We start from the raw sequence: 24718 nt of genomic DNA, 5'->3' as shown, positions 1-24718 counted from the left end.
GACTTCTTTTAACGAATTCTACAAATAGTTTACTTAAGAACAATGTATTAAAACAATTAAATAAAACCGAACTATAAAATGTTCAGTTTTCTTTTCTCAAGCAAAATCACTGCTTAAAAATTTCTGTGTGTAAGCGTTCGAGTTCTTAAAGTCCACTATCCCCAGGGATTTTGGCGTGGCCATCTATTTTATTTAATTCAATTATAAGGAAAACTTAATCATGGTATATGATAACATGGTTAACCCGGGTCCTCTCCTTCACAAAATACTGGCTACGGCCCTGAATCATTGCATTCTGTGGACTGTAGAGAATGTTGTGGCCCGACTCGTGCTACATAACTTTTGTCTGTACTGATGTCGGTGGTTTCCTCGCAGCTGATGAACTGCTGTGCCTGCGCAGTGACGCCCCTGGCTCGTGTGCTCGTGTGCTCGTGTGCTCGTGTGCTCGTGTGCTGACTCGGCGCGCGCCACGAGTCACGAACCTTGCTCGGGCACACGGCAGTTTCACAAGATATGGTCCTGTTCTGTACACGCAGAATGTAGGTTCATGCGTCTCGTTTACGAATGGTATAAAAACAATAATTGCTAATATTATTTTACTGTGTAAGTCATTGAATAGGCTATTTAAGGCTCGGTCTATTAACTGAGGGTTTTTTCTGTAATGTTTTATAGACGGCTCTCGAAGTGAATCTAACCGCGCCTTGCAGGACGAGAGGCCGTGGCGCCTTGTTGCGCGCGCGCGCCCGCCGCAGGAGGTAATTAAGGAGTGTTGCGGCTGGGTGGACGGGGGCGGGGGCGGGGGAGGGGCGCCCGAGCGAGAGAGACGGACGGCGTCTCCACTCGGCGCCCTTCCCCGCCCTGGAATGTCACTTCGCGGGAGAGCCAGGGTTGCCAACCTCTCCCTGACCACAGGCTGTCCCGCGAGCGAGTCGCAGGGTCAGGGGGGTTATGATAGTCTCCCACGGACAACAATTATTTATTCTTCAAAGTTACTGGTTTTAACTGGCTGGAAAAAAACAAGTATTTCAAACCACACAAAGGGATCAAGATATAAATATTAAGTCATAAGCAACATTACACAAAGGTCTTCCCTAGTTCTCCCAGACCACCGGGTTGGCAACCCCCGTCAAGATTCTGCCCAGAGAGTCCTGCCACAGCCGCTAGACTTCAAGGACGTGCAGATGGAAAACACCATCTACGTCTTTATTTTTATGAACGTATTACCATTACATTCATGACGGTGATCAAACTCAACGCCCGGTCTCATTAATGTTGGTATTGTCGTTTTCTGTTAATTCCTATGAATTAACGGCTGTCTTTGTGAAGTAACCACGAGAGCTCTTTTGCATTTGTTTTCCGGGAAACAAATGGTGCAAGTTTCGCCCGCCACAAGTGAAGATCTGTATTCCACAAAACTATTTCCGTAGAGGATTTCGTTTATTTTTTTAATCCCGAACAGGTGAACTACACGTCACTCTAAATAAGTAAGAAGCAGCTATAAGAAGCATGCGAGGCACCAGCGCCGCGGGAGTGACCGAGGGCGGAGGAACCAGACTGAAGGGTGCGTGGGCGTCGAGGAGAGCGCTCTCTTATCTCGCGCCCTCGCTCGGCCGAGCACACAAGTGCGCCGAGGGGAGGGGATGGATGGTCCTTCCTTTGTGTGCGAGGAGCAGAACTCCGGAGAGCCAATAACGAGGTCCCTCGCCTACCCCCGGGGCAGCTGTTTACGGTTCGCTAAACAGCCGCTGCAGACTCAGCCATTCGGAAAAAAAGGATGGAGGGGGGGGGGGGGTTGGGGCTGTGGACACTAGACGCCGGAGACAAAGCCCCTGGCCGCCCCTCGACTGTGGAGGGGTTCTCCACGGGGATCGATAGCTGAGCGCCGCCCCTTCCCTCCTCCTTAACACCGAGTGTCCTTGGCGGAGACTGCTAAGGCCGCGCTGCGCGTCACTCCTACTCGTTTACGAGCTTCCACAAACACCACGATCCTGTGCAACGGCCTTCATCTGTTTTACTCCCATCTTTAATGGTACCAAGTTTCCCGTTCCTTCTTTTTCATATTCATCTCTTTTTTTTTATGAATATATGCGCTCAACATTTTTTTTATTATTTTGTTGCCAAACCCGTTTTCTTTCCCCTCCTATTTTCCAACAATACCTCTTCATTCCTCAGTCCATTCGGATTTCATCATTCTTCTTCGTGACCGCACTTCACAGCGAAGCGCCTTTCTTTTTTTTTTCTTTTCTTTCTTTTTTTTAAGGTTTCCATAATTCACCGCCGCACCAGGGAACAAATCCTTTCTCTCGGCTCTATCTGAATGCTTGTTTCTTTTCACATTTTCAAAAACTCTCGTTCATTCGCTTTGACCCTGTTTATTTCTTCGTTTGTACCAACTCGATAAAGAGTACTCTACTGAAATACTACTGCCGAGTCCGTGAGCTGGTTCGTAACATATTCTCTGAAAGTAGGTGATTATCCGTACTTAATGTGTATGTTGTCCTTTTACATAACGTTCTTTCGTTCTTTTCATATAATTTCTCTCTGTAACAGTGTTCTGTAGTACGCTGCAATAGTTTCAGAGTTAAAATAAGTTATTATACTTGTATTCTGTTAAAACGCGATAAATTGTAGCCCGGTTTCTTGGTGAGGTTTGTTATGTCTACACGAACGAACAAGGTATCTATTTCGCCCATTCACTGGGTGCGCTCACGAGTAGGCAACACGCCAACCTCCGGTGCACTGCACGCTGCCGCATTGCCCGAGATGTATGTGGGGGGGGGGGGGGGGTGTATAGACGGAACATGGTAACTAAAAACTGTGCCGTTGAAAAATGCTTACATCAGAATTTAAGTTTTAAATATAAGAACATTATCAACATTGGTTAAAGATAATAACATAGATAAAACATTATTAGTTAAGAATTTATAGATTTATTGTATTAACGGATTGGCGTAATAAGTATAATGGCAAAATATTATGCTCTGGAATAATTTTTGTTAATGTCAAATTATTTTGGAAGTAAAATGAATGTCCGGTCGCGTTAATGTTGGCATTCTCGTTTCCTATTAATTTCTATGAATTTACGGCTGTTAAAAGTAACGAGATTTTGATTTAACAGCCATGAGAAGCATGGCTGTTAAATCAAAATAGTTTATGTTTGTTAGACACGAAATTCTTGGGAAAAAAATACATTCGTACATTTTTTTTTGTATTTGAACATAGTTTTCATACCATAAATATTAATTGTGTCAAATGTAAGGTTAGCAGACGTGTGCACGTGTATTTTTTGAAACAGGAACTGATACACATATACACTCGTACTTTGCGGCCATCTAGATTTTTAATTTTTGAAGCAAAGGATAAAGCATTTTAACATTGTTTTTTGGTTTCCGTATTACAAAATAAATAATTTTAAACATAATATAGTTAATATCCCCATCAACGAAGACCACAAAAAAAATTAAAGTTGCCAACATTTACTTTCGAAAAGATAACTTTTTTTAAGGTTGTTACGTTGCCTCTAAAAACAGCACATTTCCTGATTTTCCAAAGAGTATTAAGAGCGTTAGTTATAGCATAGAGTTTCCACTCTTTATCTTCCTTGCTTTGTGTGTACGGCACAGCTTTGACTGACAATAAATATTTCTTCCTCGTAGGCCAGTCACTTTTTAAGGCGGGTATCCATATTTTGCATGTTATCCGTTGCAGGGCAACGTTACGTATGACCCTGTGACACGCACGGTGCAACGATGTTGGAATTCCCACCGTGCCATTCATCCGCAGTTTACCAGTAGCCATGAGCGCTGATTAAATTGCAGCGGCCGCCTTCATTGGTGACTGTCAAAAGTATGTACTTACAAGAAGGGATGTCAAAAGTACTTACAAGAAGGGAGTTAGCTGTCCGGTGGTTCGAGTTTGGAGGCTGATTTCGAAGTTTCAGGCAGTGAGTAGGACTGTACTAGAACTTTACGAGAATGCATCCGAAGGAATTCAAATTTTTACTGTGTTAAATTTGGCACGAAAAACTAAAAACTCGTCCACACTTGGTTCTTTCGTTGAGCCATGACTTCCTTTGATGTGACGGCGAAAGACCGACAAATGACGGGTCGAGTCCGTTGCGTATCTTCGTGTCAATTTTTGACGCGCAACGAGTCCCTTTCGCACACGCACATTTCAGTAACGCAACGGAGCTACGTTACGGTCGTTTGCAACATATGGATACCCACCTTTAGAGTTGAACATCGACGTGATATGATTCTTTACGAGGCAAATCAAATCATTTGATTAACGTTTTTTATATATCTTGCAGCGTATCGATAATCTGTTTACTCTAGTTAATTCACGCCATTGTCACCGCGGCATTAGAACGCTTTGTTATGGAATCAAAGTCCGGCTCGTTAGCGACGGGCGCGGCAGCTATTTCCCAATAAATTTCCAAAGCTACGAGCATTGGTTTCGAGTCCATTCCGCTCATTTACTCACCAGGAGCAGCTTATTAATTAAACTTTCAACGCGAGCGGTATTTGACGGGCAGAAATAATTGGTTTTAATTGCGCGAGCCGTCACGTTCAAGTAAAATTGTCGCCACCGCTAGCATCGTCATTTGAGAGGCGTGAATTCGTTGCTTCTAAGTTATACTTCTGTAATTACGTTTTTTTAACACAATAATCTTATATTTATACAAATTTTTTTTACTGATTTCGTATTCCGAACTGTGGCGAATCAAGGCACAAATTATTTTACCACGTAAATAAATGTTTAAAGGCTACATTTAAGTTAATAAAACTTGCTGCACGCAAGTATAAGGCGTTCCTTTCTTTAGGTTTTTTATCATCTCGAATGACTTCGAGGGTGTGAGCCGGTTACAAGCGCGAGTCTTTCAAGAGTATTTTCTCACAAATTTCTTTCACGTAATTTTCAGGCGGTGTCATAATCACCATGTTATTTAAATAAAGTATTTTTTTCCGTGTACGGAGAATTTATATTATAGGGGAGACCGGGGCTGGTTGTAACAGGGGCAGGTTGCTGTAACACTCTTAAAATGGGCCTGCGTCATGTCCAGTATTTTTTTTCTGCCAGTATGAGCGCTGTCTACAGTCTGCTAAGACGATCGCGTGGCGCAAGACAATGAAAAATAAACTGCACTTATGGGACAAGAAATAAATAAATTACTCATGTTTGGGGTTTAGACTTTTATACCTGGTTATGAAAAAATTTAAAAAAAAGTTTCCTAAATGCTAACTACGAAATATTATTAGAGTCTAGTTTAAAATAAATAATTTTTAGTATTTAGCTATGGTTTAAAGAAAACTTGCTGTAACTATACTCAATTACATTTTTTCATTAAAAAATGTATTAATTTTCAATTTTTGTGTGTAAACATGTAAGCTCTCGGTGTACGGGATTTGGTACGAGCAATTTCGTGAATGGAACGGAAATAGTTTGGAACGAAAATGTGTAACCACGGTGCTGCGATCTGTGGCGGATAGTGAGAATAAAATTTCATAGAGGCAATGATGAGAAACTTCACAGTATTACTGTTTTATGAATTTTAAAAAGATTAGCATAATTTTAATAAAATTCCTTATCGAAAATCAGGTCCAAAGCCAGGGTTTAGTATTTTTTTTCAAGTCTTGGTCGCTTTATCGGAGTCGTTTCATTATATAGTTTAAAATTTCGCTCTGCACATCGAATGGTTCAATATTCGATGTAGCTGTTCCAGCAGCGAATTATAGTGGCGGGTGCGGAAACTACTTATGATTCGCATCAAGAAATGTAGTCGAAAACACCATTTGCATGTGTGTGTGTGTGTATATATATATACACACACACACACACACACATCTCTCGGCATTATTTTAAAGAATTTTGCGTTGAATTTCGTGTCCGAGTTTGATGTAAGTGTATGTGCAACATGAGAACACATGATTTTGCTTGTTACTGAGGTTAAATGTTCAGACATCACTGGCAAGAAAAGAAAGTTTCATTCACTTTTTTTTTCTTTTTAGGTTGGTATTTTAGTAGCACTAGTTTTGGTGAAATGGTAAAAAAATTTAAAAAGATCATCCTAAAAGAAGTAAAACGCAAGACACTTGAATTCCTTCTTACACGCACAAACACCGGAGGAGCGGCAAAGTAATAAAAAGAAGAAGAATTATCAAAATCTTGCCCTTGGATTGTTATGGAAGCTTAATTAAATTTGGAGTGCGGGAAGACGTCGTCAAACTGCTCCGAGGCCCGAGAGGAGGCGTCGGCAGGAAGTGTAAGAGTCCGTAGGGGTCAAGGTCGCACAGGTCCGCACTGCGAACGAAGCCCTAAAGGCGCCCGCCGTAAGGGTTAATATCCGGCGACCGCGCGGGGCTCCTCCGAGGGCAATAAAAAGGATTCAATTGTCGCTGCGGGCCCGCGCGCCCCTGGGCGGTTATACGAGGCTGTAAACCTCCCCCGCCCCTCTCGCAAGGGTAACACTCCCCGGCGCGAGGGGTGTACAGGGTTTATGTTGTCATTACACCTCCACCTCCCCCCATCCGCCCGGAGGTTCAGCACTCGGAGAAGGGGGGTGCGGCGTAACCGCCGGAACAAAGCTGGGACATTTGTTGTCTGCCGCGGGCGGGCGGAGTTCCACAGCAACGTGCTCCAGTACACAAACCCCCTGGGGCAGCGCTTCCCAACCATTTATCAATGGCATCAGCGGCACAGTGTACAATATGTTTCAAAATTCGCGGTGCATACATTAGCGGATGACAGAACGCTACTAGACGAGCAAAAGTCACTAATTCAATGTGCGCTCGTAACTCAACCGGTGAAGCGCTAGAAACCGTCGTAATTTGTGCTGTGGGTCTCCAACGAAATGGATGAGCTGGTGAATCCAGAGAAGGCCGACGCGCATTGAATGCGCGGGCTTGTGAACCTAACTGCGAGGGGAATATCAAGATTTTACGGAGAACGTTATCCAACAAGATGTGTGTGAAACGTGCGTCTCTGTTGGCAGTCGCAAGTATGAGCAATTGTTCTGATGTGGGATGTGTAGTTGGATATCGTCGAATAAAAACTTTTCCATAACTTCATCGGTGTCCTGTTATCCCATCTCTTTCTGTCTTGTTCATCATCTTTTCATAACACAGCACTTACCGTCCTCCAGTGCTTCACCGGTTGAGCTCCGAGCATGTATTTTATGGTGATTTGTGCTTGTCTCGTTATATTACCTCATCATGTATGTGCCACGGATTTTTCAACATGCTGTAAATAATTACACCATTTTTAAACCACTGATTTTTTTTGCGAAGTATTAATCCGCCATTTACAATTACTTGTGTAGAATCAGTGGATAAGGGAACGAGAGAAGTGTTCAATCTTAATGCTAAGAGAACATTCTCTTACCCAACGACAGCGCCGAGGCGTTGTAGCATATCCATTTTACGTAACATCCTATCAAATAATCTACTGACCTACCTAACTACCTAATTTTCGTAAAAAAAAAAATTCGCTGTAAAAAAATTGTCCTTGATCAAGCACAGTCACAGATAGGAATAGTTTATGAAGTTTTCAGTAGAGTGCGAAAGTCATCGCCCAAGTTAAGGGTGGTTGTGATGTAAAACCTGCCAAATTTCCTCTTCACGCCTTTCTCTTTCTCTCTCTCGTTCTCTTCGCGTTCAGAGCTGAGACCAGGGTGCTTCTACCCAACCGCTTCCTTGATTCATTCATTTTGAAGGATTATTTCCCCATAAATCTTTGCCGGAAGAGTTGATTAAAGCTAAGCCGCCTTTCCCAAATGCTTTGTACTATATTCCCGGCAAGTATAGAGGAAACTGAAAGGAGGAAGGAGGAAGGAAGACAAGGAACGGAGGAAATATTCCAAAACAAAGGCCGGCTTACCGTCTCGGGAACACAGCTCCGTGTGTCTCCTTAATTTTTATACATCTCGCGAAAGATAAAATAAAATGCGAGTTCCGTTCTATGCAGGGGAAAAAAAATTAATTCCTTCCTCCGCTTTCTGCCGGGAGAATGGAAGGCTGAAGACCCTTACACGCGGATCACGTGTGTGAGTGTGTGAAATTAATTTTTCCTGTCCATACGTTTGTTCACTTATGGAAATACATATTTAAAATAGTAGTCTATGCAAGTTACTGAATAGAATAAAGGCAAAAACCTATAACGTGGGATTATTGCGATTTCAGGCCACTGTTTCTTCTCTCTTAGAGCTATTTCTACTGGTGCATCACTACGTAAGCATTGCGTATTGTATTTTGTTGGCAAAATTCTACGACTTATCTACTGTGATACTATTTTAGAAACATTTCTTAATCAGAATCGGAGCTTGGCAAAACACAAAACTTAAAGGTACATGACTAAGTGAGGCGGGGTAGCTTAAAACATACAGCGACATTGGGTAGAGCGTGCGTGCTGTTTTGTGCAGCAACAAAATTTTCGTCCTAACATAAAATGGATGTATGCCAATAGAATTGGCAATATTGCCTGGCGCGTGGTATGTAATTTGCATATTATTGTTACTTACATCAATATCATTATTTTAGCTCCCGAAATTATCTTCCTCCTTGAGATTTACAGGTAGCTCTATCCAAATTCTGCCTTGCGCCGCTTTCTACAACTTTGTCTTCGATGCACTCAGGTAGCGAAGTATAACAATACTTTCCGTTTGTCCATGCAAGATATAATTGATGATTCTTGGATGGAACATTTAAAAACATGTGCGATCGAATTATGAATTCGCATTAAGCTACTAAGTAATCACATTATTGGACAAAAAATTAGGCAGACATTCCAAATGTAAACGACAGACGAAATTTGGTGATTTTTATGTATGAAACCTACAGTTATCACAAGTTACTTGTAGATACAAAATGTTTAAAAGCTTAAACACTACGGCTGCTCTCGAAATTTACAAAAACACGCAATTCAATTTACTGACCTACAAGTATTATTACGTCAGGAACAATCAGCCAATAAAGTCGTTTTAAATGTCTATGAGGGGTTCAACAATTTCAAATTTTGTAACATGTAATATAATTAAATCTAAAAAGCTAACGAAAACAAAATTTTTTATTGCTGTATTATTTCAGGTAACTATTTATATGACATTATCCAGCACTAAATTGATTTTTCAGGAATCATCACTGTTTAAGTGATTGCCAAGTGCGCCTAGTACATAGGCGGTTTATTAGACAAACTGTGTCATTCAACGATGAGTTTTTAAATATAGATTAAACTAATATCACGTACTGGTAGAATTAACAAACTATTTTGTATTTGGTTTCAAATTTTTTAGCAAAATTTATTATTGGATAGAGCAAAACTTCTGCCTCAACGTGCTCGAATTCAACCAGAACTTAAATATCTCTTCGTGCAGAACAACGGCGGTGAAACTAAAGACTAGCCTAGCAACACAGCTGAGGATAAAATAGAAGGAAGTGGTAGGTACTCACATGACGCTCTTCCGCGGAATTCAAGGCTGCTGACGTCAGCAGACCAAGATGGCGAGCGATGTCACAACACAACGAAGAAGGCGCCATCGGAGGGGGAAAAAACAGAAAGAAACCACATCAGTTTTGTATACAAAACACCCCAAAATAATACACGCTAAAATTATTATTGTGATTATACTGTACAACAGATTAATCAGCATAGATCCAACAATATTCCATGTGTTATGGTTACAATATAAAGCAATTTATTTGACCGCAGCAAAAGTGGTTTTGTTGTACGATACACACACTAATAAAATACCCCACCTTTTCCAAACATTGGTTTTCTGCTATACTTTCTCATTTAAACTATCCATAAGAAATTTTCGTAATGTTTTGGTAGTAATTTTTTTCTGGTCAACATTACTAAGTAAAACTTTTATGTCAATAATTGAAAGGTTCCAGCCAGTAACCTCCGGGAAGAATGCCATTATAGTTACACGTAGATACATATACAAAGGTCCAAAGTAGACCTCCGTATAACCGTAAAACGTAATAATAAACTTGAGCTGAAAGCCGAGTCAAATATTTGGACAGAATTGAGTGTTATTCTTCACAATTATGAAAATAAATATTTAGTGTAGTAATTGTTCACAAATTATAGTGTAGTTGCTGAAAAACAACCTTTTATTTCACAAGTGTGGAAAAATTTATATACAAATCAAACGATACAACTGTAAACGTGGTGCGTCATGGCCTTGCAGCGACTGTACTGTCCGAGTCGACGGCCCTGCAGCGACTCTACCTCCTAAGTCCACTGCCTTTCAGCGACTCTATCTCCCAGGTGCACGGCCTTGCAGCGACTGTACCTCCCGAGTTCACGACCTTGCAGCGACTGTACCTCCCGAGTCCGCGGTCTTGTAGCGACTGTACCTCCAGAAGGCAGAGGGATATTTGTGTCTGGAGCTCCGAGAGTGTGTCGGCTCTATGAGGCACTCCCGGAGACAACAGCGGCTCCGTGACGCAAAAAGAAATAACTAGTGCCGGAGGGTCGGTTGGAGGGCGCTCCAGCCTCGCTGGAAGGGAGACTGGAGTGGAGGTCTAGAGTCTGAGGGAAAGGGAGGGTTTGGAACCTTGTTAGCAGCTCAAACAGCTCCTCCCCCTCTTCCTCCCTTTTCCAGTGACATATGTGGTCTTGGCGGGGTCGTTGGTTCGAATCCCACTCGATACCTAGCCGCGTGGAATATTAGAAACCATAACAAGAGTTCACTGAGAGGTCTTGTTCTTGTTTTCTCAGAAAAAAGAAGAGAAGCACGCAACTAGAGTTGTAAAGGGTGATTTTTTTTTCAAGACTGGTGTTAAAATTTTAAAATTAATTCCCCATATTGTGGACAAATTCCGGATAACGGATAAAACTGTATTTTTGGGGAGTGAAAATGGCAAAAAAAAAATAATAAGTTTACGTAAAACTCTCAGTACAGAATTTTGTAAAAGGGTACGTGCTTCATACCTTTCGATTCTACGCCGTAAAATGCTTTGGTCTCTGCTTAAATCTCACAGCTGCTCTATGGACGACAAGAAGACTGCGCGCCAGTGCGCGATGCGCTTAAGCCCATCCCACACGATGCCCATTTCCTGCTATAACTTCTGTTATGCCCCGGATAGTTCGCATAATAAACTTAAATATAAAATCTAAAGTGAAGGAAAACCATCTCGCATTTTCATTTCAGCTAACAGGTGTGGGTTGCTATGGATTTTTATAGTTTATTCATTAATAATTTATAGATAGTCGTTTCCTAGTAAACGTTGGCGTTATAACTAGAGAATTATTATTTTGTTTAAATTACTTCTTTATTTTATGTTAAGTAAAAATAATTCTAGCTAGAATGAAATAATATAACCAATTGACTGTGCCATGTATTTAATAATATTATAGCAATAATAAAAATAAAATTATTAATACATATTTGCTTAAAGCACAATATGTATAATCCAGTAATCTATTATTTAAATAAAATTAAAAAAAAACGTTTGACGTGACGAGGTTTTGATCCACATCAAAAATTACACCATGAACATTCCAATCACAAGTTATACCACAACGCTACCGAAATAAATAAATACTACATTAATGCATGTTTATTACGTATTTTAAAACTTGCGATTACATATTTTTATGATTATTTTAGTTCGCCAAATATATTATAGAATAGTTTTACTATTATAAAGTTTCATTTGTCATTCTATTACATTTGTTACGTCCCCTAATGTTTAAAAAAGGCAGCTATATACGAGTTTATATTGCTACACGTTGGTCCACCATCTTGACGAATTCCGCTCGTGGATATACAGAAAAATATAACGTTTTATTACGGTTTTGGCTAAGATTTCGGGTATGAAAACTTTTATACCCAGAGCCAGACTCTTTGGAAGGGTGCTGAAATGTTACCTACACATGAGCAGGCGTGCTAACAGAAAATAGGTATGAAAACTGCCAAGGAAAAGGGTATCGTGTGGGGCTGGCTTTAGAGACGATACCGCACCAGAAGCACCAGCGAGTGTCGCACTTATCACCCCGCCTCACTGACACGAACAAACCTCTGGCTCAGCGGACCCCTTAGCTATGAAGTGTGAGCCAACACGACTTTTATTTACACTGTTGCCATGAAATGTGCGCCTGTAAAACCATTGTCACCCATTACTATCAAGAGTTATCTTGTGAGAGCTGCAGGTATGTACGCGCCAGTCGCAGAGGTGAAGAAGATGCGCTCTGATACAGCTTGTAGTTCGACCTTACGGTCATCCTGCCCAGCACTCCACAACTAGGACCTAGCATTGAACCTTGGTGCCTTTACTATCTGGTACTCGACCATAAACCTGGCAAAGTATCCGGAACAGTAGATACATGTGTATTTTTTTTATGTATTAAGTTAAACTTGGTGGCAAATTGGTACAGACCTCCATAATTCTCGTTATTTTGTGGCCCTAGGCTAGCATTGGCTGCTGCCACTGTGTACCTTCTGTCCGGATTGCATGTTGGTTATTTTCTTATTGCCTTCCTGTATTTACGGTGCGTTAAAGACTCATGAGCCAATTAAAATCATAATCAATTGTTTCATGATTTACATTTTATATGTCTCCAAATTATATCGAGAATCTTTCAGGGCTCGACTAATTTGTCCCCCTGACCACCTCTTCAATGCCTAGCCTCGCGTCTATATAACTGGCATGCACACAGCTCCGGGCAGTCATGCAATATGCCACATATGCATAACGCGTGATCATGTTAAACTAATTGTTCGGAATATATCGCTAATTCTACAAAAGTAAAGTGGTTTAGTAAAACGCAAATAAGAAAATTTTGTCTCATAACGCAGAACGGAAGTTATGTGCACTCGAAAAAGGTTCTGCAAAAAGCCCTCCACTGCAGCTTTCACCTGTCTATGGCCTCGTAACTAAACTAAACACTGGGGACCTTCATCGATGGTTCAGCTCAATTAATTTCATATCTCACCAGCAAGCATATGTACATATGCAATGGTGTCCAAATAAATGTACGAATTTTGACTTAACTGCTCTAAGTTATTTGGTTTCTAAAATACGTTATGGAAAAAAAACTATTAAAATTTTGGGATTATTGAAACAAATGTCAGCAATTATTATGGACTGTTAAAATAAATATCGTTATATTTTTTAGAATTGGTGATAGTTGTTCCCACTTTTAAAAAAAACTATTTGATGGAGAGAGTACAGCTAATAATTAAGGGGCACTATTTCACATGTAAATGCTAACATTAATAATGCAAAATCCACGTAACAAATAAAGTAAATAATATTATTATTAGTGTAATAAAATTACAAGCAAATTAGTACATAGGTATCATTTGACAAAGTTCAATAAGCGATATCTCACTAAATATCTGATAACTAATTATCAGGAGGGTAGCTTACTCACTAACTTAGCCAAACTCATTGTTTGAAATGCCAAACACACACAACACACTTGGGTCGGGAGTCAAACCCAACACCTCCCTTTAAGACTACAGATAGTGCACATTCTTACCTATTGCATTATTAGGGCTGCGGTAGCGGTGGAAGCTTTTCGATTCTGGGGACAAAGGTTGTACAAAACAATGAAAGAATGTATTTTATAAATGTGCACATTGTTTTGGATTGCATGAAGCATACCCACAAACAAACTTCCACAGACTACAAAATGATTTGTAGTTCACTCAATTAACTTTACTGTGGCCAAAACTTATACCATCTGTTTTATTTTGTAAGACTAAAGATAAATGTTCTTTTATTTATTTTGTTTTATCACTTCACATTGACAGTATAGATTTAGTTTTTTTAATTTATCCACTTAAAAATACATAATTGTTGACGTTCTGAGTAACTTGATATTTTGTTGATCGTAAGTGGATAGTACTAACTAGTTTGTAATCCAAAAGCAGTAATTACTCAGCTAAGACAACCAACCGCTTTAGGAGTCACGTGGTCGCCCCTCACTAAGACGTTGCGGGTTCGAATCCCGGCGGGGTCGAGGCAGAGATGTTTCCCAAGTGGAGAAACGTGGCGGACGTTGCCGTGAGCTGGTGTTTCCTCGTCAGTCTCTAGTCACCTCGACGTCAACAACAAACTGGACCTTGCCTCATCCAATCTCCCGCTGTCACACAAGTGATATACATTGTACTTTAATCATAAAAACTAAAGGATAAATACAAAACTGAACACAATGACACAGTACAACAAAGTTAGTCTGCGCCAACGACCAGGAGATATACAGACCGCTGACGCGACATCATATATTTCATATATGATACTTTGTGAAAAAGTTCCGAGGCTATGTATGTTTTCAGGCCATCAGTACTTATAATTCACGCTGTTTTAAAGCTTCATCTAAAAGTTTTGAGGCACATCAACATTTTTTTACAGACTTGGAGATTTTCGTTAACTTACGAGGACTGAGTTTGCATACTTTTAACACGATCTACAAGTTTAAGTACATTGGATATCGGGATGTATTACAAGAGTCATAATCTAGTATTAACAGAACCTTAGAGAACTTGTTAGGTCCATAGCAACTCTGAAGCAATCGGTGCAGACATAGGGGCCTATATCTCGAGGTCGCCGGCGGATGCGCGGGTGTGGTCGGCGACCCACCTGCCCCCGGCTTGACGTCGTCGCGGTGCAGGTCGGGCTTGGAGCTCAGCATGGACAGCGGGTGGGGCGCCGGCCCCAGCGCCCCCGACAGCCCCAGCAGGCTGGCCGCGCTGTTGGGCGGACCGGGCAGCCCCGGGTGCGGCATCATGGGGATGGGCGGCGCGTGCGCGGCGTGGGGCAGCTGCTGCGCGTGCATCTGTTGCTGCAACACCAGTCCGCGCTCGTCAGCGCCCGTCAGCGCCCGTCAGCACTCGTCACCGCCCGTCAGCGCTCGTCACCGCCCGTCAGCACTCGTCACCGCCCGTCAGCACTCGTCACCGCCCGTCAGCGCTCGTCATCGCCGGTCAGCACTTGTCAACACTCGTCAACGCTCGTCACCACCCGTCAGCACTCGTCAGCACTCGTCAGCACTCGTCAGCACTCGTCATCGCCCGTCAGCACTCGTCAGCACTCGTCATCGCCCGTCAGCAGGCACATCTGCTTGCACGAGTTGCTGCAACGATCCACAAGCACTCAGCGCTCATTTCAACTGTTTATTCAAAGGGACGTGAGTCTTGGGCACGACTGTGTTTCCTTACAAATTGGCGTCCCGATAGTCGGAATCGTCGCGGAAAAGCACAGCTACGGAACTCTGAAATCGTTTCATACTTGAAAAGGAGAGAAAAAAAGTTTTTACTTTGCTACTTGACTTTTTACGAGTCTTTCAACTCCTGACGCGAATATAGGAAGGGGTGAATGGGGACTACTTCGGTTGGCTTGGAAATTCGTGACGATAGAAAAAAAAAAAGCAGACGTCGGGGAGTAAACGAAAGCTGCGCAGGTGAAGAGAGAGAAACTCGACGTAACAAGAGGAAGCGCCTACACTTCCACGAACACGTTTCGCACGACGCGGCATCGCAAACCAATTACCAGCACCGAGAGAAACATCTCGAGTGTTCACGGCGTTTTCAACTTTTCCTCGGGTCTTAACACGCATCATAATAAAAGAACGCCAGGCGTTTTTTTCAAAGGCGTACTTCTTGGAACACAGACAGAAAGAAGGGACGAGGAGAAACAAATCACGGCTCCAAGCCACTGTCGCGTCCACAGAAGGTAAAAAATAATAATTTAAACATTAAGAAGTTTATAACTTTACTGGAGCATGCACAAGCGAGAGGATATGGAACGGGGTGGATGATCCATTCTCAGGACTGCGTGATGGCATGCGCATAGTGGAAACTGGACACCAAATGAAAATGTTATGAAAGGAAAATATCATGAGCAATAGGTAAGATTTAAATTCGTTCAAGCGAGAAATTAATAATCTCCACACAAATTTTGATTATCTAGTAACTAAAAGAAAATTATTTTTCTTGAGAAATTAATAATTGAGATCTGTAGTCAGAGCTTATAGCAATTATTAGGTATGTAATCTTCCACGCAAAATCATAAATTTTAAACAATATAAATTATTTCTGACTGTTAGCTGTAAAATTATAAATAGTAATCAATAAATGATTTAGGGTTTAATTATAACCCAAAGTTTAAGTTTAAAGTGGAAACTCATTTTGCCAAAATTTATTAATTTGGATTTGGTTCACAGTGGCATCAGACCTACCAACTAAACAATTGTTTTACTTAAGGAAACTAGATTATTGCAACCTTTCCATCATATAACTGCAAAAGAAAATCTGTCAGTTATATTATACGAGAATAAATTATAAACTGTTATTTCACACTAGATTTTACATGTTAGCTTCGTTTATTTATAATGTAAATTTACCTGGACTGGTTTGCAGTAACCAACACGATTTTGTGTACTGCAGATAAAATTTTGCGTAAATGTGTATTTGCTGACAGCACAGCTTATCACAAACGCACGCTCGAAGTTATTGGAAATATACACTGGACATTTAATTCAGTGAAGTTTTCCAGCATGCGACAGAAAAGCACAGTCACGCGCACAACATATTATGTACAGCAAACAAAGATTAATGATGATTCATGCAGAAGGCAACTACGTTATATCGACAGACACGCAAATTTTACTGTTGGTAGTGAAAGAGAAAAAATAGGACATTACAAATTATTTTTTTATGGAATAATTATTTTTTATTGAACAGAAAACTGTCAAAAATACTTATATTTATTACTGGAAAGTAGTTTTATGTTAATTGAAACTAAATATGTTCTTGAATAAACTTTTGAAATAATTAATTTAAACAAAATACTTTGTAAACGGAACTACGAAAATTATTTTTTTCTGCTAAAATAATGCGTGTTTTGATACATTCGCACAAAAATTATTTCTCAAAAAATTCCTGAAAACATTCTTTGAGGATTATATCTGAATCCACGTTCCATCGCCCATTTATCCACATTTAAAACTTTTTTATACATGAACATTATTGGCATGAACTGGATGAGGCTAATTTATTAAACTGAATGTTTTAAGGCGATAATTCCTGGGTGCTTCCAAGATATCCTATAATCGCCACTATAACAAACATTAGAAAACGAGACATTTCGTTAGTTCATTTGACGCTAAGACTATTTCTCAGCGGTTTTTTTTTTCCTTCTTTAGGAATACGACATTTGGTAGGAGTAATTTCACGAATGGAACCGAAGTCACGTGGACGGAAATGTGTAACCACGGTGCTACCATCTGTGGCGGATGGCGCAAACTAATGTTCACAGAGATAAAGAAAAATTCACAGCATTAACTTTTTAATGAATTTTAAAAATTTGGGCAGTATTTTAGTAAAATTCCTTGTTGAAAATTAGGTCCAAAGCCGGGGTTTTGTATTATTTTTTTCTTATCTTTTTCTCTTTTATCGGAGCCGTTTCATTACATAGTTTAAACTTTCGCTTTGCTAATCAAATTATTCAATTGACCACGTAGCTGCTCCGGCAGCGAATTCTAGCAGCGGGTGCAGAAACTACGTGTGATTCGCGTCCATAAATTAGTTGAAAACCCAATTTGCGTATACTTATGACGCTCGGCATTATAAAAAAAATTACGTTAAATTTCGTGTCAGAGTTTCTATGATAAGTGTATTTGCAACATGCGAACACATGAATTTTCGCGTTACTGAGGTTATGTTACACATCACTGGCAACTACTTAAAGACTTGCTCTCTTTTTTGTTGTTAACTATACCTCTTAAGATGTGTGGTTTGAAAACTGTTTTGTTAGACGTTAGATGGAAGAAGCACACTTATGAAATAATAATTAAAGGCAACATATTTAGATATAAATGTTAACCAATAGACAAACATACCATGCAACAAAACACACTCAACATAGAATAAATTTTCTTAAAAACCAAGCAGCACATCTCATATTTGTATTTAATTGTAGTTTACAGCAGCGGTTCCCAAAAAGTGTTCCACGAAACCCTGGGGTTCCGTGAGTCAGGACGAATACCACATAAAGCAGACACGTCAAATAACTATCTTCGAAGGAGCTGGAGTTCCGCCAAAAGAAAAGTCGATCATATGGTTCCCTGGCCGGAAAAATGGGGAACCGCTGGTTTAGAGACTAATATTAGAAATTTGCAAAAAATTAATATCGCTTATGTTACAAATAAGTACTCACGTTGCCTTTATGTCATGTGTATGTATACAAATATATTTACAGAAAGACTGCATAAAATACATTTTTTGTCATTGTTTATGTGCAAAACAATGAAGGGTTTTAATTCTTATGTTGGAATAGATGGTTAATTCACCTTACCAAAAAAATTTAATGACGGAAAAGTTATAATGAAATGACAAAAAACTATTTGTTTAATGGTTTAAAATATCTTACTTTTGAGGTCAAATATTAATTTATTTTTGTTAGTAGGCTTCAAACATTTTTTAAACTGCCACGAAACATTTGAGTATGTGAAATTTAACCAAATATTTTTTGCGAACAATATTTTATCCTGAGGCTTAATTCTTTATTTATTTAACTCAATTTTTAACAAAATAACAGAGGGTAGGGAAAATTTCAGGCGCCGGTGAATTTATATCGGGGAAAGAAATTAATTCATACCCTATGATTACAAACGTGTGTTATTCGTTTCTCTGTGGGTTTCCTTCTCTGAAATAGCTTTCGTGATTGGCAAACAAGTATTTACAACGCGCATGCGCCAGAAAGAAAAAAGGAATAATGTGAACAAACATGCCACAGACACACAGAATAGAGAGAGGCTACTTTGAATACTAACCAATAATCGAGGAAGGTCGGGGCGTTGTTGCTGCAAAAAGAGAAAGAAAAATATGTGTTTTGCGATTCGAAACAACTGGGACGAACCCTACACATCACTGCTCATACATACACACAAAAGTCACCCCAATTACAAGCCATCACAATTCATTACACAGACGCAATCGCTTTAGAAGACACTTCACCTTAAGTCCCAACCTGTGGAAAGAAATATTCAAGACAAGTCGTCACACTTACAACTACAAATTAAAACTGGCAACAACTTAAAACCATTATATAAAATTTGATCATTAAGTTGTTATTGGTTTCCTGTAAATACACGAATAGTGTCTTTAGAAAATATGCTAGACAAATATTCAGATCGCGAAGAACATTTATTTTCTCAGATATTGAATTGTTCACATCGCTTAAGTAGGTTAGTGTTTACGTTGAGGCAAAGATTGTTTATGTATAGTAATGTATGTATTTCCTGAAAGTAAATTAATAATTCCCCCCCCCCCCAAATCCAAATAAAACCTCTTTCACTTCTTCATAAAAAAACAAAACAAATTAATACAACATCAATGGAAAATCGCAGCATAGTGACGACTGTAGTTTTTTTTTTTTAATTATTTGGTATCAAATTTTTTTCTACCAAAAAATTGAAGTTTGTTTTTATTTAAAATCTCAATAACCCGTGTTAGTTATTCTGTCCGCGCGAATCCGAGGGCTCGCACGCACGCACGCACACACGCACGCATACACATTACGGTACACGCGACAACAGTGGGCTGACGACAAGACAGTCTCGTCGTTTTCATCCCACTATATTATTGTGCTGTAATTTATTTTACATTACTTATACAAAATTATCTGTGCTGCCTCGGAATATAGCATTTGGCATCAGCCGATTTCGACTTGTTCTCCGTGTGTTTATGTATTCATCTTTGTTGTCCATTCTTGAGGTTTTCCTATGACACTGCCTATATCGCACTTTGCACAAACAGCACTGTGCATACCAGCCCATAGGCCACTGAATTCCGTGCTCCAAACAAACGCTAAATAACTGGTATGGCACTTTCTCCCACATCCCTCAAATGTGTTGTATGCTCCGTCGTTAATGACTTCGTTGTCCACGACATGACAAGAAATAACCACTAATGCTCTGGGCTGGAATATTTGTGGGTTCAGTGGTCTCAAGATAAGACTCCACAACCCTCTTGATGTACTGGTTAACGTCGCCTGTTCATCGGCCGCTCAGTTTCGATATGTCTCAAGTTGGTAGACCGTGATTTATATCTCTCTGGATGGTGGGTGTTCCATATCAACAGTGAGGCTACAGCAAAAGCACAATAAATCTTTACAATTATTTGAATTGAAGTACGTGTGTACGGTTATGTACTGGCGACCGTGACAGCAGCATAATTTAAATCATAAATTACGGCCGGTACATTTTGCTGATTCGTCCGTGCCAACCATGACAAGCCTATGTAACATACTATTGGGCGGGTTCTGCTTCTTCATTGGTCGACTTATTAATGAGAAAATTTTTAATTTCGTGTGGTTGGTTTCTATCTTTAGTATTTCATCTCCCCTTTTTTTTAGTTTAACCTATATGTGATATTAAAATAAAGTAGCAATTACGATTAGAGTCACGTCCAATCGACACAACGGACATGGTTGTATTAATCAGATTTACCTAAACGGTAATTTACATCCTGGAAAAAAAGTCATTCGCTGAAAATCAAATAGTTTTTGCAAAGAGTAGGCAGCACAAAATTCACAGCAAATTAAATTTGTACATAACAGAGTAGTATGTAAATGTATTTCCGGCGCCTGATGTCGGAGTGTGGTGGTAGTGGTAGCGATGTCCGCCTTCTTGGATTGTGACGTCACGGCGGCAATTTTGGAGTCAAATTAGCTCAAAAACAAAACAAAATTCACATAAATTTACCTATTTCAAAAGGAAAAACTCCCATCTTTAAGGAAAATTTCCCATTTCATTCCTCAAAAATTAAAAAATTCGAAATGCCTCAAAATAAATTTGACTTTGAAAGAACCCAAATTATTAACAGCTGCTCAAGACTCCTAAAAGCAAGCCGCCCTAAGTCGCCGAGGTTGTGACCTTGACCGTAAACACGAAATCTATGATTTTTGAACAAAAAAATCCATCCTAGTCCTCCGTTCGATGCCCGGCGAGAGTAAACATGTCATTTACGTACTAAAAAAATTTAGAAAATCAGTAATTACCATTTTAAAAAGTAATAAAAGATTTGCTTACGTCACGCCCACCATCTTTATATAAACGTTGCACTTTTTGTTACGGCCGCCATCTTGTATATCCATATTTTTATGCTATAAAATAGGGAAAAAAATTAAAATTAATGAAATTTTTAATTTAAAAATCCCGCCATCTTGTATAATGAAATCACAGCGCTTTATTTCAAATCTGTAATTATTATCCCAAAATTTCATGGAAAATTTTTAGAATTTATAAAAAATATTATCAATCAAATTTTATAGAATTTTAATTAAAAACGCACTTACGTCATTGAGTCTTCGATTAGAACCAGTGAAATGCCAAGGTATATCGCTGACTACTGGGGACTACCATAGTTTTTTCGTCTTCTGGAGGCTGCCATCTTTTTTTCATCTGCTAGAGGATGCTGCCGCCATATTAGTTTGATTTTTACCCGCTAAAGTGCAGTAATAATTTATATTGGCCACCATCTTGTAAATTTGTATTAATTGTCCTAAAAAATAAAATAAAAATTTCAAAAGTCATCAAAAAATCACTTAATAGAATAATGATTGACTCGATGGATTTCCGTCTCTTGATTTGAGTCTCGGCCAGTGGTAAGAGAAACTAAAGTTTAAATCAATTTTAAATTCTGTATTCAATTAACTTTCGTGGCGTTTACTAATTAATCACTGTCCCTACAAAAAACAAGATAACTGTCCGTCGAAATAAAGATGTAGTCGCTGTGCCTAACAGTAGAGTCTAATTTTTCGATACTTGGAATACCTTCCAACCAGGTTTATAACAATGTTAGACGTATAGTCTAAGTGTCTTCGAACCAAGTGTACAGGCCATGTACAATATCAGGCCTATAGACTCCGGACCACAAGACCTTCTTCGTCGATAAAAAATATAACATATTTTAAGCAGTCAATCAAAGTCTCCAATCTGTCAGAACTAAAGTATCGATAAAATCAATTACAAGCAATTAGACCAAATGAACAGGTTTTATGCTTACTAAAGGACCAAGAATCACTGAAAAATGTTTTATCAAGACCAAGAAGTTTTGAACCAGTAAATATTCAGAGCTACTAGGTGCTTCAGCACAGTTTTGTATAATTTTTAAAAAATTGTAATTACGATTTTTTTATACATACATTACATGTTTACTCTCGCCGGGAATCAAACCAAGGACTGGGATGGATTGCGTAACGAAACATTTAAAATAAGCAAAATTTTTAACTTTTTTTTCGGGATTTTTGCTCAGAAATTAAGGATTTTGAGTCTACGGTCAAGGTCAAGGTCATGATCTAGACGGCTTAGGGCGGCTTACTTTCAGGTGTCTTAAGCGCTTTTAGAAATTTTGGTTCTTTCAAAAGTAACTTTATCTTGAGGCATTTCGAATATCGAATTTTTGAATTGTTGAGGAAATTCAATGGGACATGTTCCCTAAAAACAGGAATTTTTCCCTCGTAATAGGTAAATTACTAAGAATTTTGTGTAATTTTTGAGGTAGTTTGACACCAAAATGGCCACCGTAAAGTACAATCAAGATGGCGGACATCCCCGCCGCCACCACACTCCAATTCCAGGCGCCGGAAATACAATTAGATAGGTGCTACTCATTAGAATTGCAAAACGAAACCTAATCCAACTATTACGAGTTTCAATAGCTTGTGTAAGCCTAATATATAGTGATGAATAACCTAAAGTATTCTAATGAACAGTATCTTTATTCCTTGCGTTGAAAAATGTATATTAACTACTTTCACTAAACTATATAGGATGACATCATTGGACGAGTCCTCTCAGCGTAACGTCACGATAAATATCTTCCCCACACCCCAACACGCGCCACGCAATCATGTCGCAATTTCAATAAAAACTTCCCCCCTCGCGACCCGTCTTGCCGCATTTCGAGACTTCATTACTCACCCCACGGCTCGCACGCTTGTCTTCCTCAACTCCGCGCTGCCCCCCCCCCCCCAACCCAACTACTTCACCCCATACCACGCGCTCCTGCCTTTTTTTTATATTTCTTTACTTCCTCTTTTTTATATATTTCTCCCCCATCCTTTCCGCTTCCAGCGCTCTCTCGGGGTTTATATTAAAAACTCGGAAGAGGAGAGCTTTCAAGGAAAGTTCCTTGCCTCGTCTCGCCCACTGCTCTCCACCCCCCGTCACCCCATCCCACCAAACCAATCTTTTCCCACCCTTATTTCCGTGTACGGCCCGTTTCTCGGCAGATCCGCGATTTTTACCTCCTCCCTTCCTCGACGACTTCCACCCTTTTCATTCCGCCCGGCGCGTCCCTAATCAACATTCCAATCCAGTCGCTGCTTGATCGAAAACCCGTGCCCGGCGGGCGAACCGGGGAGGGAGGGGGGAGGATCTCACGTAGTGAATTAAGCCTTGCCGCTGCGCGAATGCTCCCCCTCCCCCCCCCCCCACCCCACCAACCCTTGCTACCATTTCCCGGGGGAAGGAGCAAACCTGATCCATCACATCTCGTGCGCGGGTGTACCGCGAACCTCCGGCCTGGCCTGATACAGACCCGCCGGTTGGTCGGGTCAGCAGCCAATTGACGCGCGGCAACAGCGTCTGTGGGTCTAACCTAGCGGTCGTTTAGTCTGCTTTTCAGTCGCTACCATTTTTTCTCGACAAATACGAAATAATGTAAAAAAAATTGTTTTTTTTTATTAATGTGGTTATTAAATTTTACTGTACTAATGGATTTCAAAAATCTAGAATTTTTTTTTTTAACATGTACACGATTACACTAAGTTTTTTCTGGAAATTCAGCACTTACAAACGCAAGCTTGTGTGTGGGTGCTACAAGTCCTTTCATGCTACGTGCGGTATGATACTATTTACTATATACGTGATTTTTAAAAGTTACGTAATAATTACAAAAGTTATAAAAAACAAAAAAAACACCTTAACTATTTTAAATTACTATCGGTTTAAAAGCAAATTATTCAATTTCCTTTCAAATTTCAATTTTACCCCTCTCAATAGTGTTCAATTTAGAATGAAACATTTAAGTATTAAATTAAGCAAGTTGTGAATAGACCTATAGCTGTACTTATAGACACAGAGACCTAGCAAACAAACAGATCGCCAGCAAACGCGATGGAGCGAGGTCGCCGACAAAGAACCCGCGAAGAGTAAAACTGTTTATAGCTCGCTCGGGAATGTGTGCCGTCCGACTGAGGCCAAACCACCAGGAGGAGGGGGAAGCGGAGATAAAGCGAAGCCACCGGCCGAATTTGTAACGCGGCCTACGCACGTTGGCTTAAGTTCTTCCCCCCTCCCCCCAATCTAACTCAAACTAAACGTATTTGTTGGGAGGAGTCTGGGTTAGGGAAGACTCTGGGTGCGTCACCGCCGCCATTGCTGTCCACGCAGCAGCAGTAAAAAAAAAAAATTCTTCACGACCTTTTAAAAATGAACGAATCCGTCGTTACTGAAAGCAATAACAGAGGACTGCAAATGCGCGTAGTTATTGGCCAACAGTATTCGATAATGAAATACAGGAAGCAATAATAAAATGTATCAAATCGACATGATCCAACCATGTATAATCCGGATGGAAGGCAGAATGTGGCAGCAGCAAATTATCGCGACACCTGTGTGTGAGGCCTACCGAATTTTAGAGGGTAAAAATATGGTATGAAGCAGCGACGGGATGCATTTAGTGGAGAACGCGGGAGGAACGAAA

At 40.0% G+C, this 24718-nt stretch overlaps 1 protein-coding gene across 5 annotated transcripts in view; it reads right to left on the bottom strand.

Annotated features, from left to right (window-relative positions):
- LOC134538005 (transducin-like enhancer protein 4) overlaps positions 1-24718 on the bottom strand; it is a 237887-nt gene that overhangs the window by 57412 nt on the left and 155757 nt on the right. Inside the window, exons 7-10 of one of the 5 annotated variants that reach the window (XM_063379005.1) lie at positions 18781-18810; positions 14589-14790; positions 13486-13530; positions 9444-9472 (exon numbers count right to left, since the gene is read on the bottom strand). In XM_063379005.1, the coding sequence (XP_063235075.1) occupies positions 9444-9472; positions 13486-13530; positions 14589-14790; positions 18781-18810 (306 nt within the window). The remainder of the gene's footprint in view (positions 1-9443; positions 9473-13485; positions 13531-14588; positions 14791-18780; positions 18811-24718) is intronic. The other 4 variants (XM_063379006.1, XM_063379012.1, XM_063379019.1 and 1 more) reach the window with 4 other exon arrangements.

The sequence above is a fragment of the Bacillus rossius genome, chromosome 1, assembly GCF_032445375.1.
Source record: "Bacillus rossius redtenbacheri isolate Brsri chromosome 1, Brsri_v3, whole genome shotgun sequence".
Classification (NCBI taxonomy): Eukaryota; Metazoa; Arthropoda; class Insecta; order Phasmatodea; family Bacillidae; genus Bacillus; species Bacillus rossius.
The sequence above is the reverse complement of the archived record's forward strand: the minus strand, read 5'-3'. Positions and strand labels throughout refer to the sequence as shown.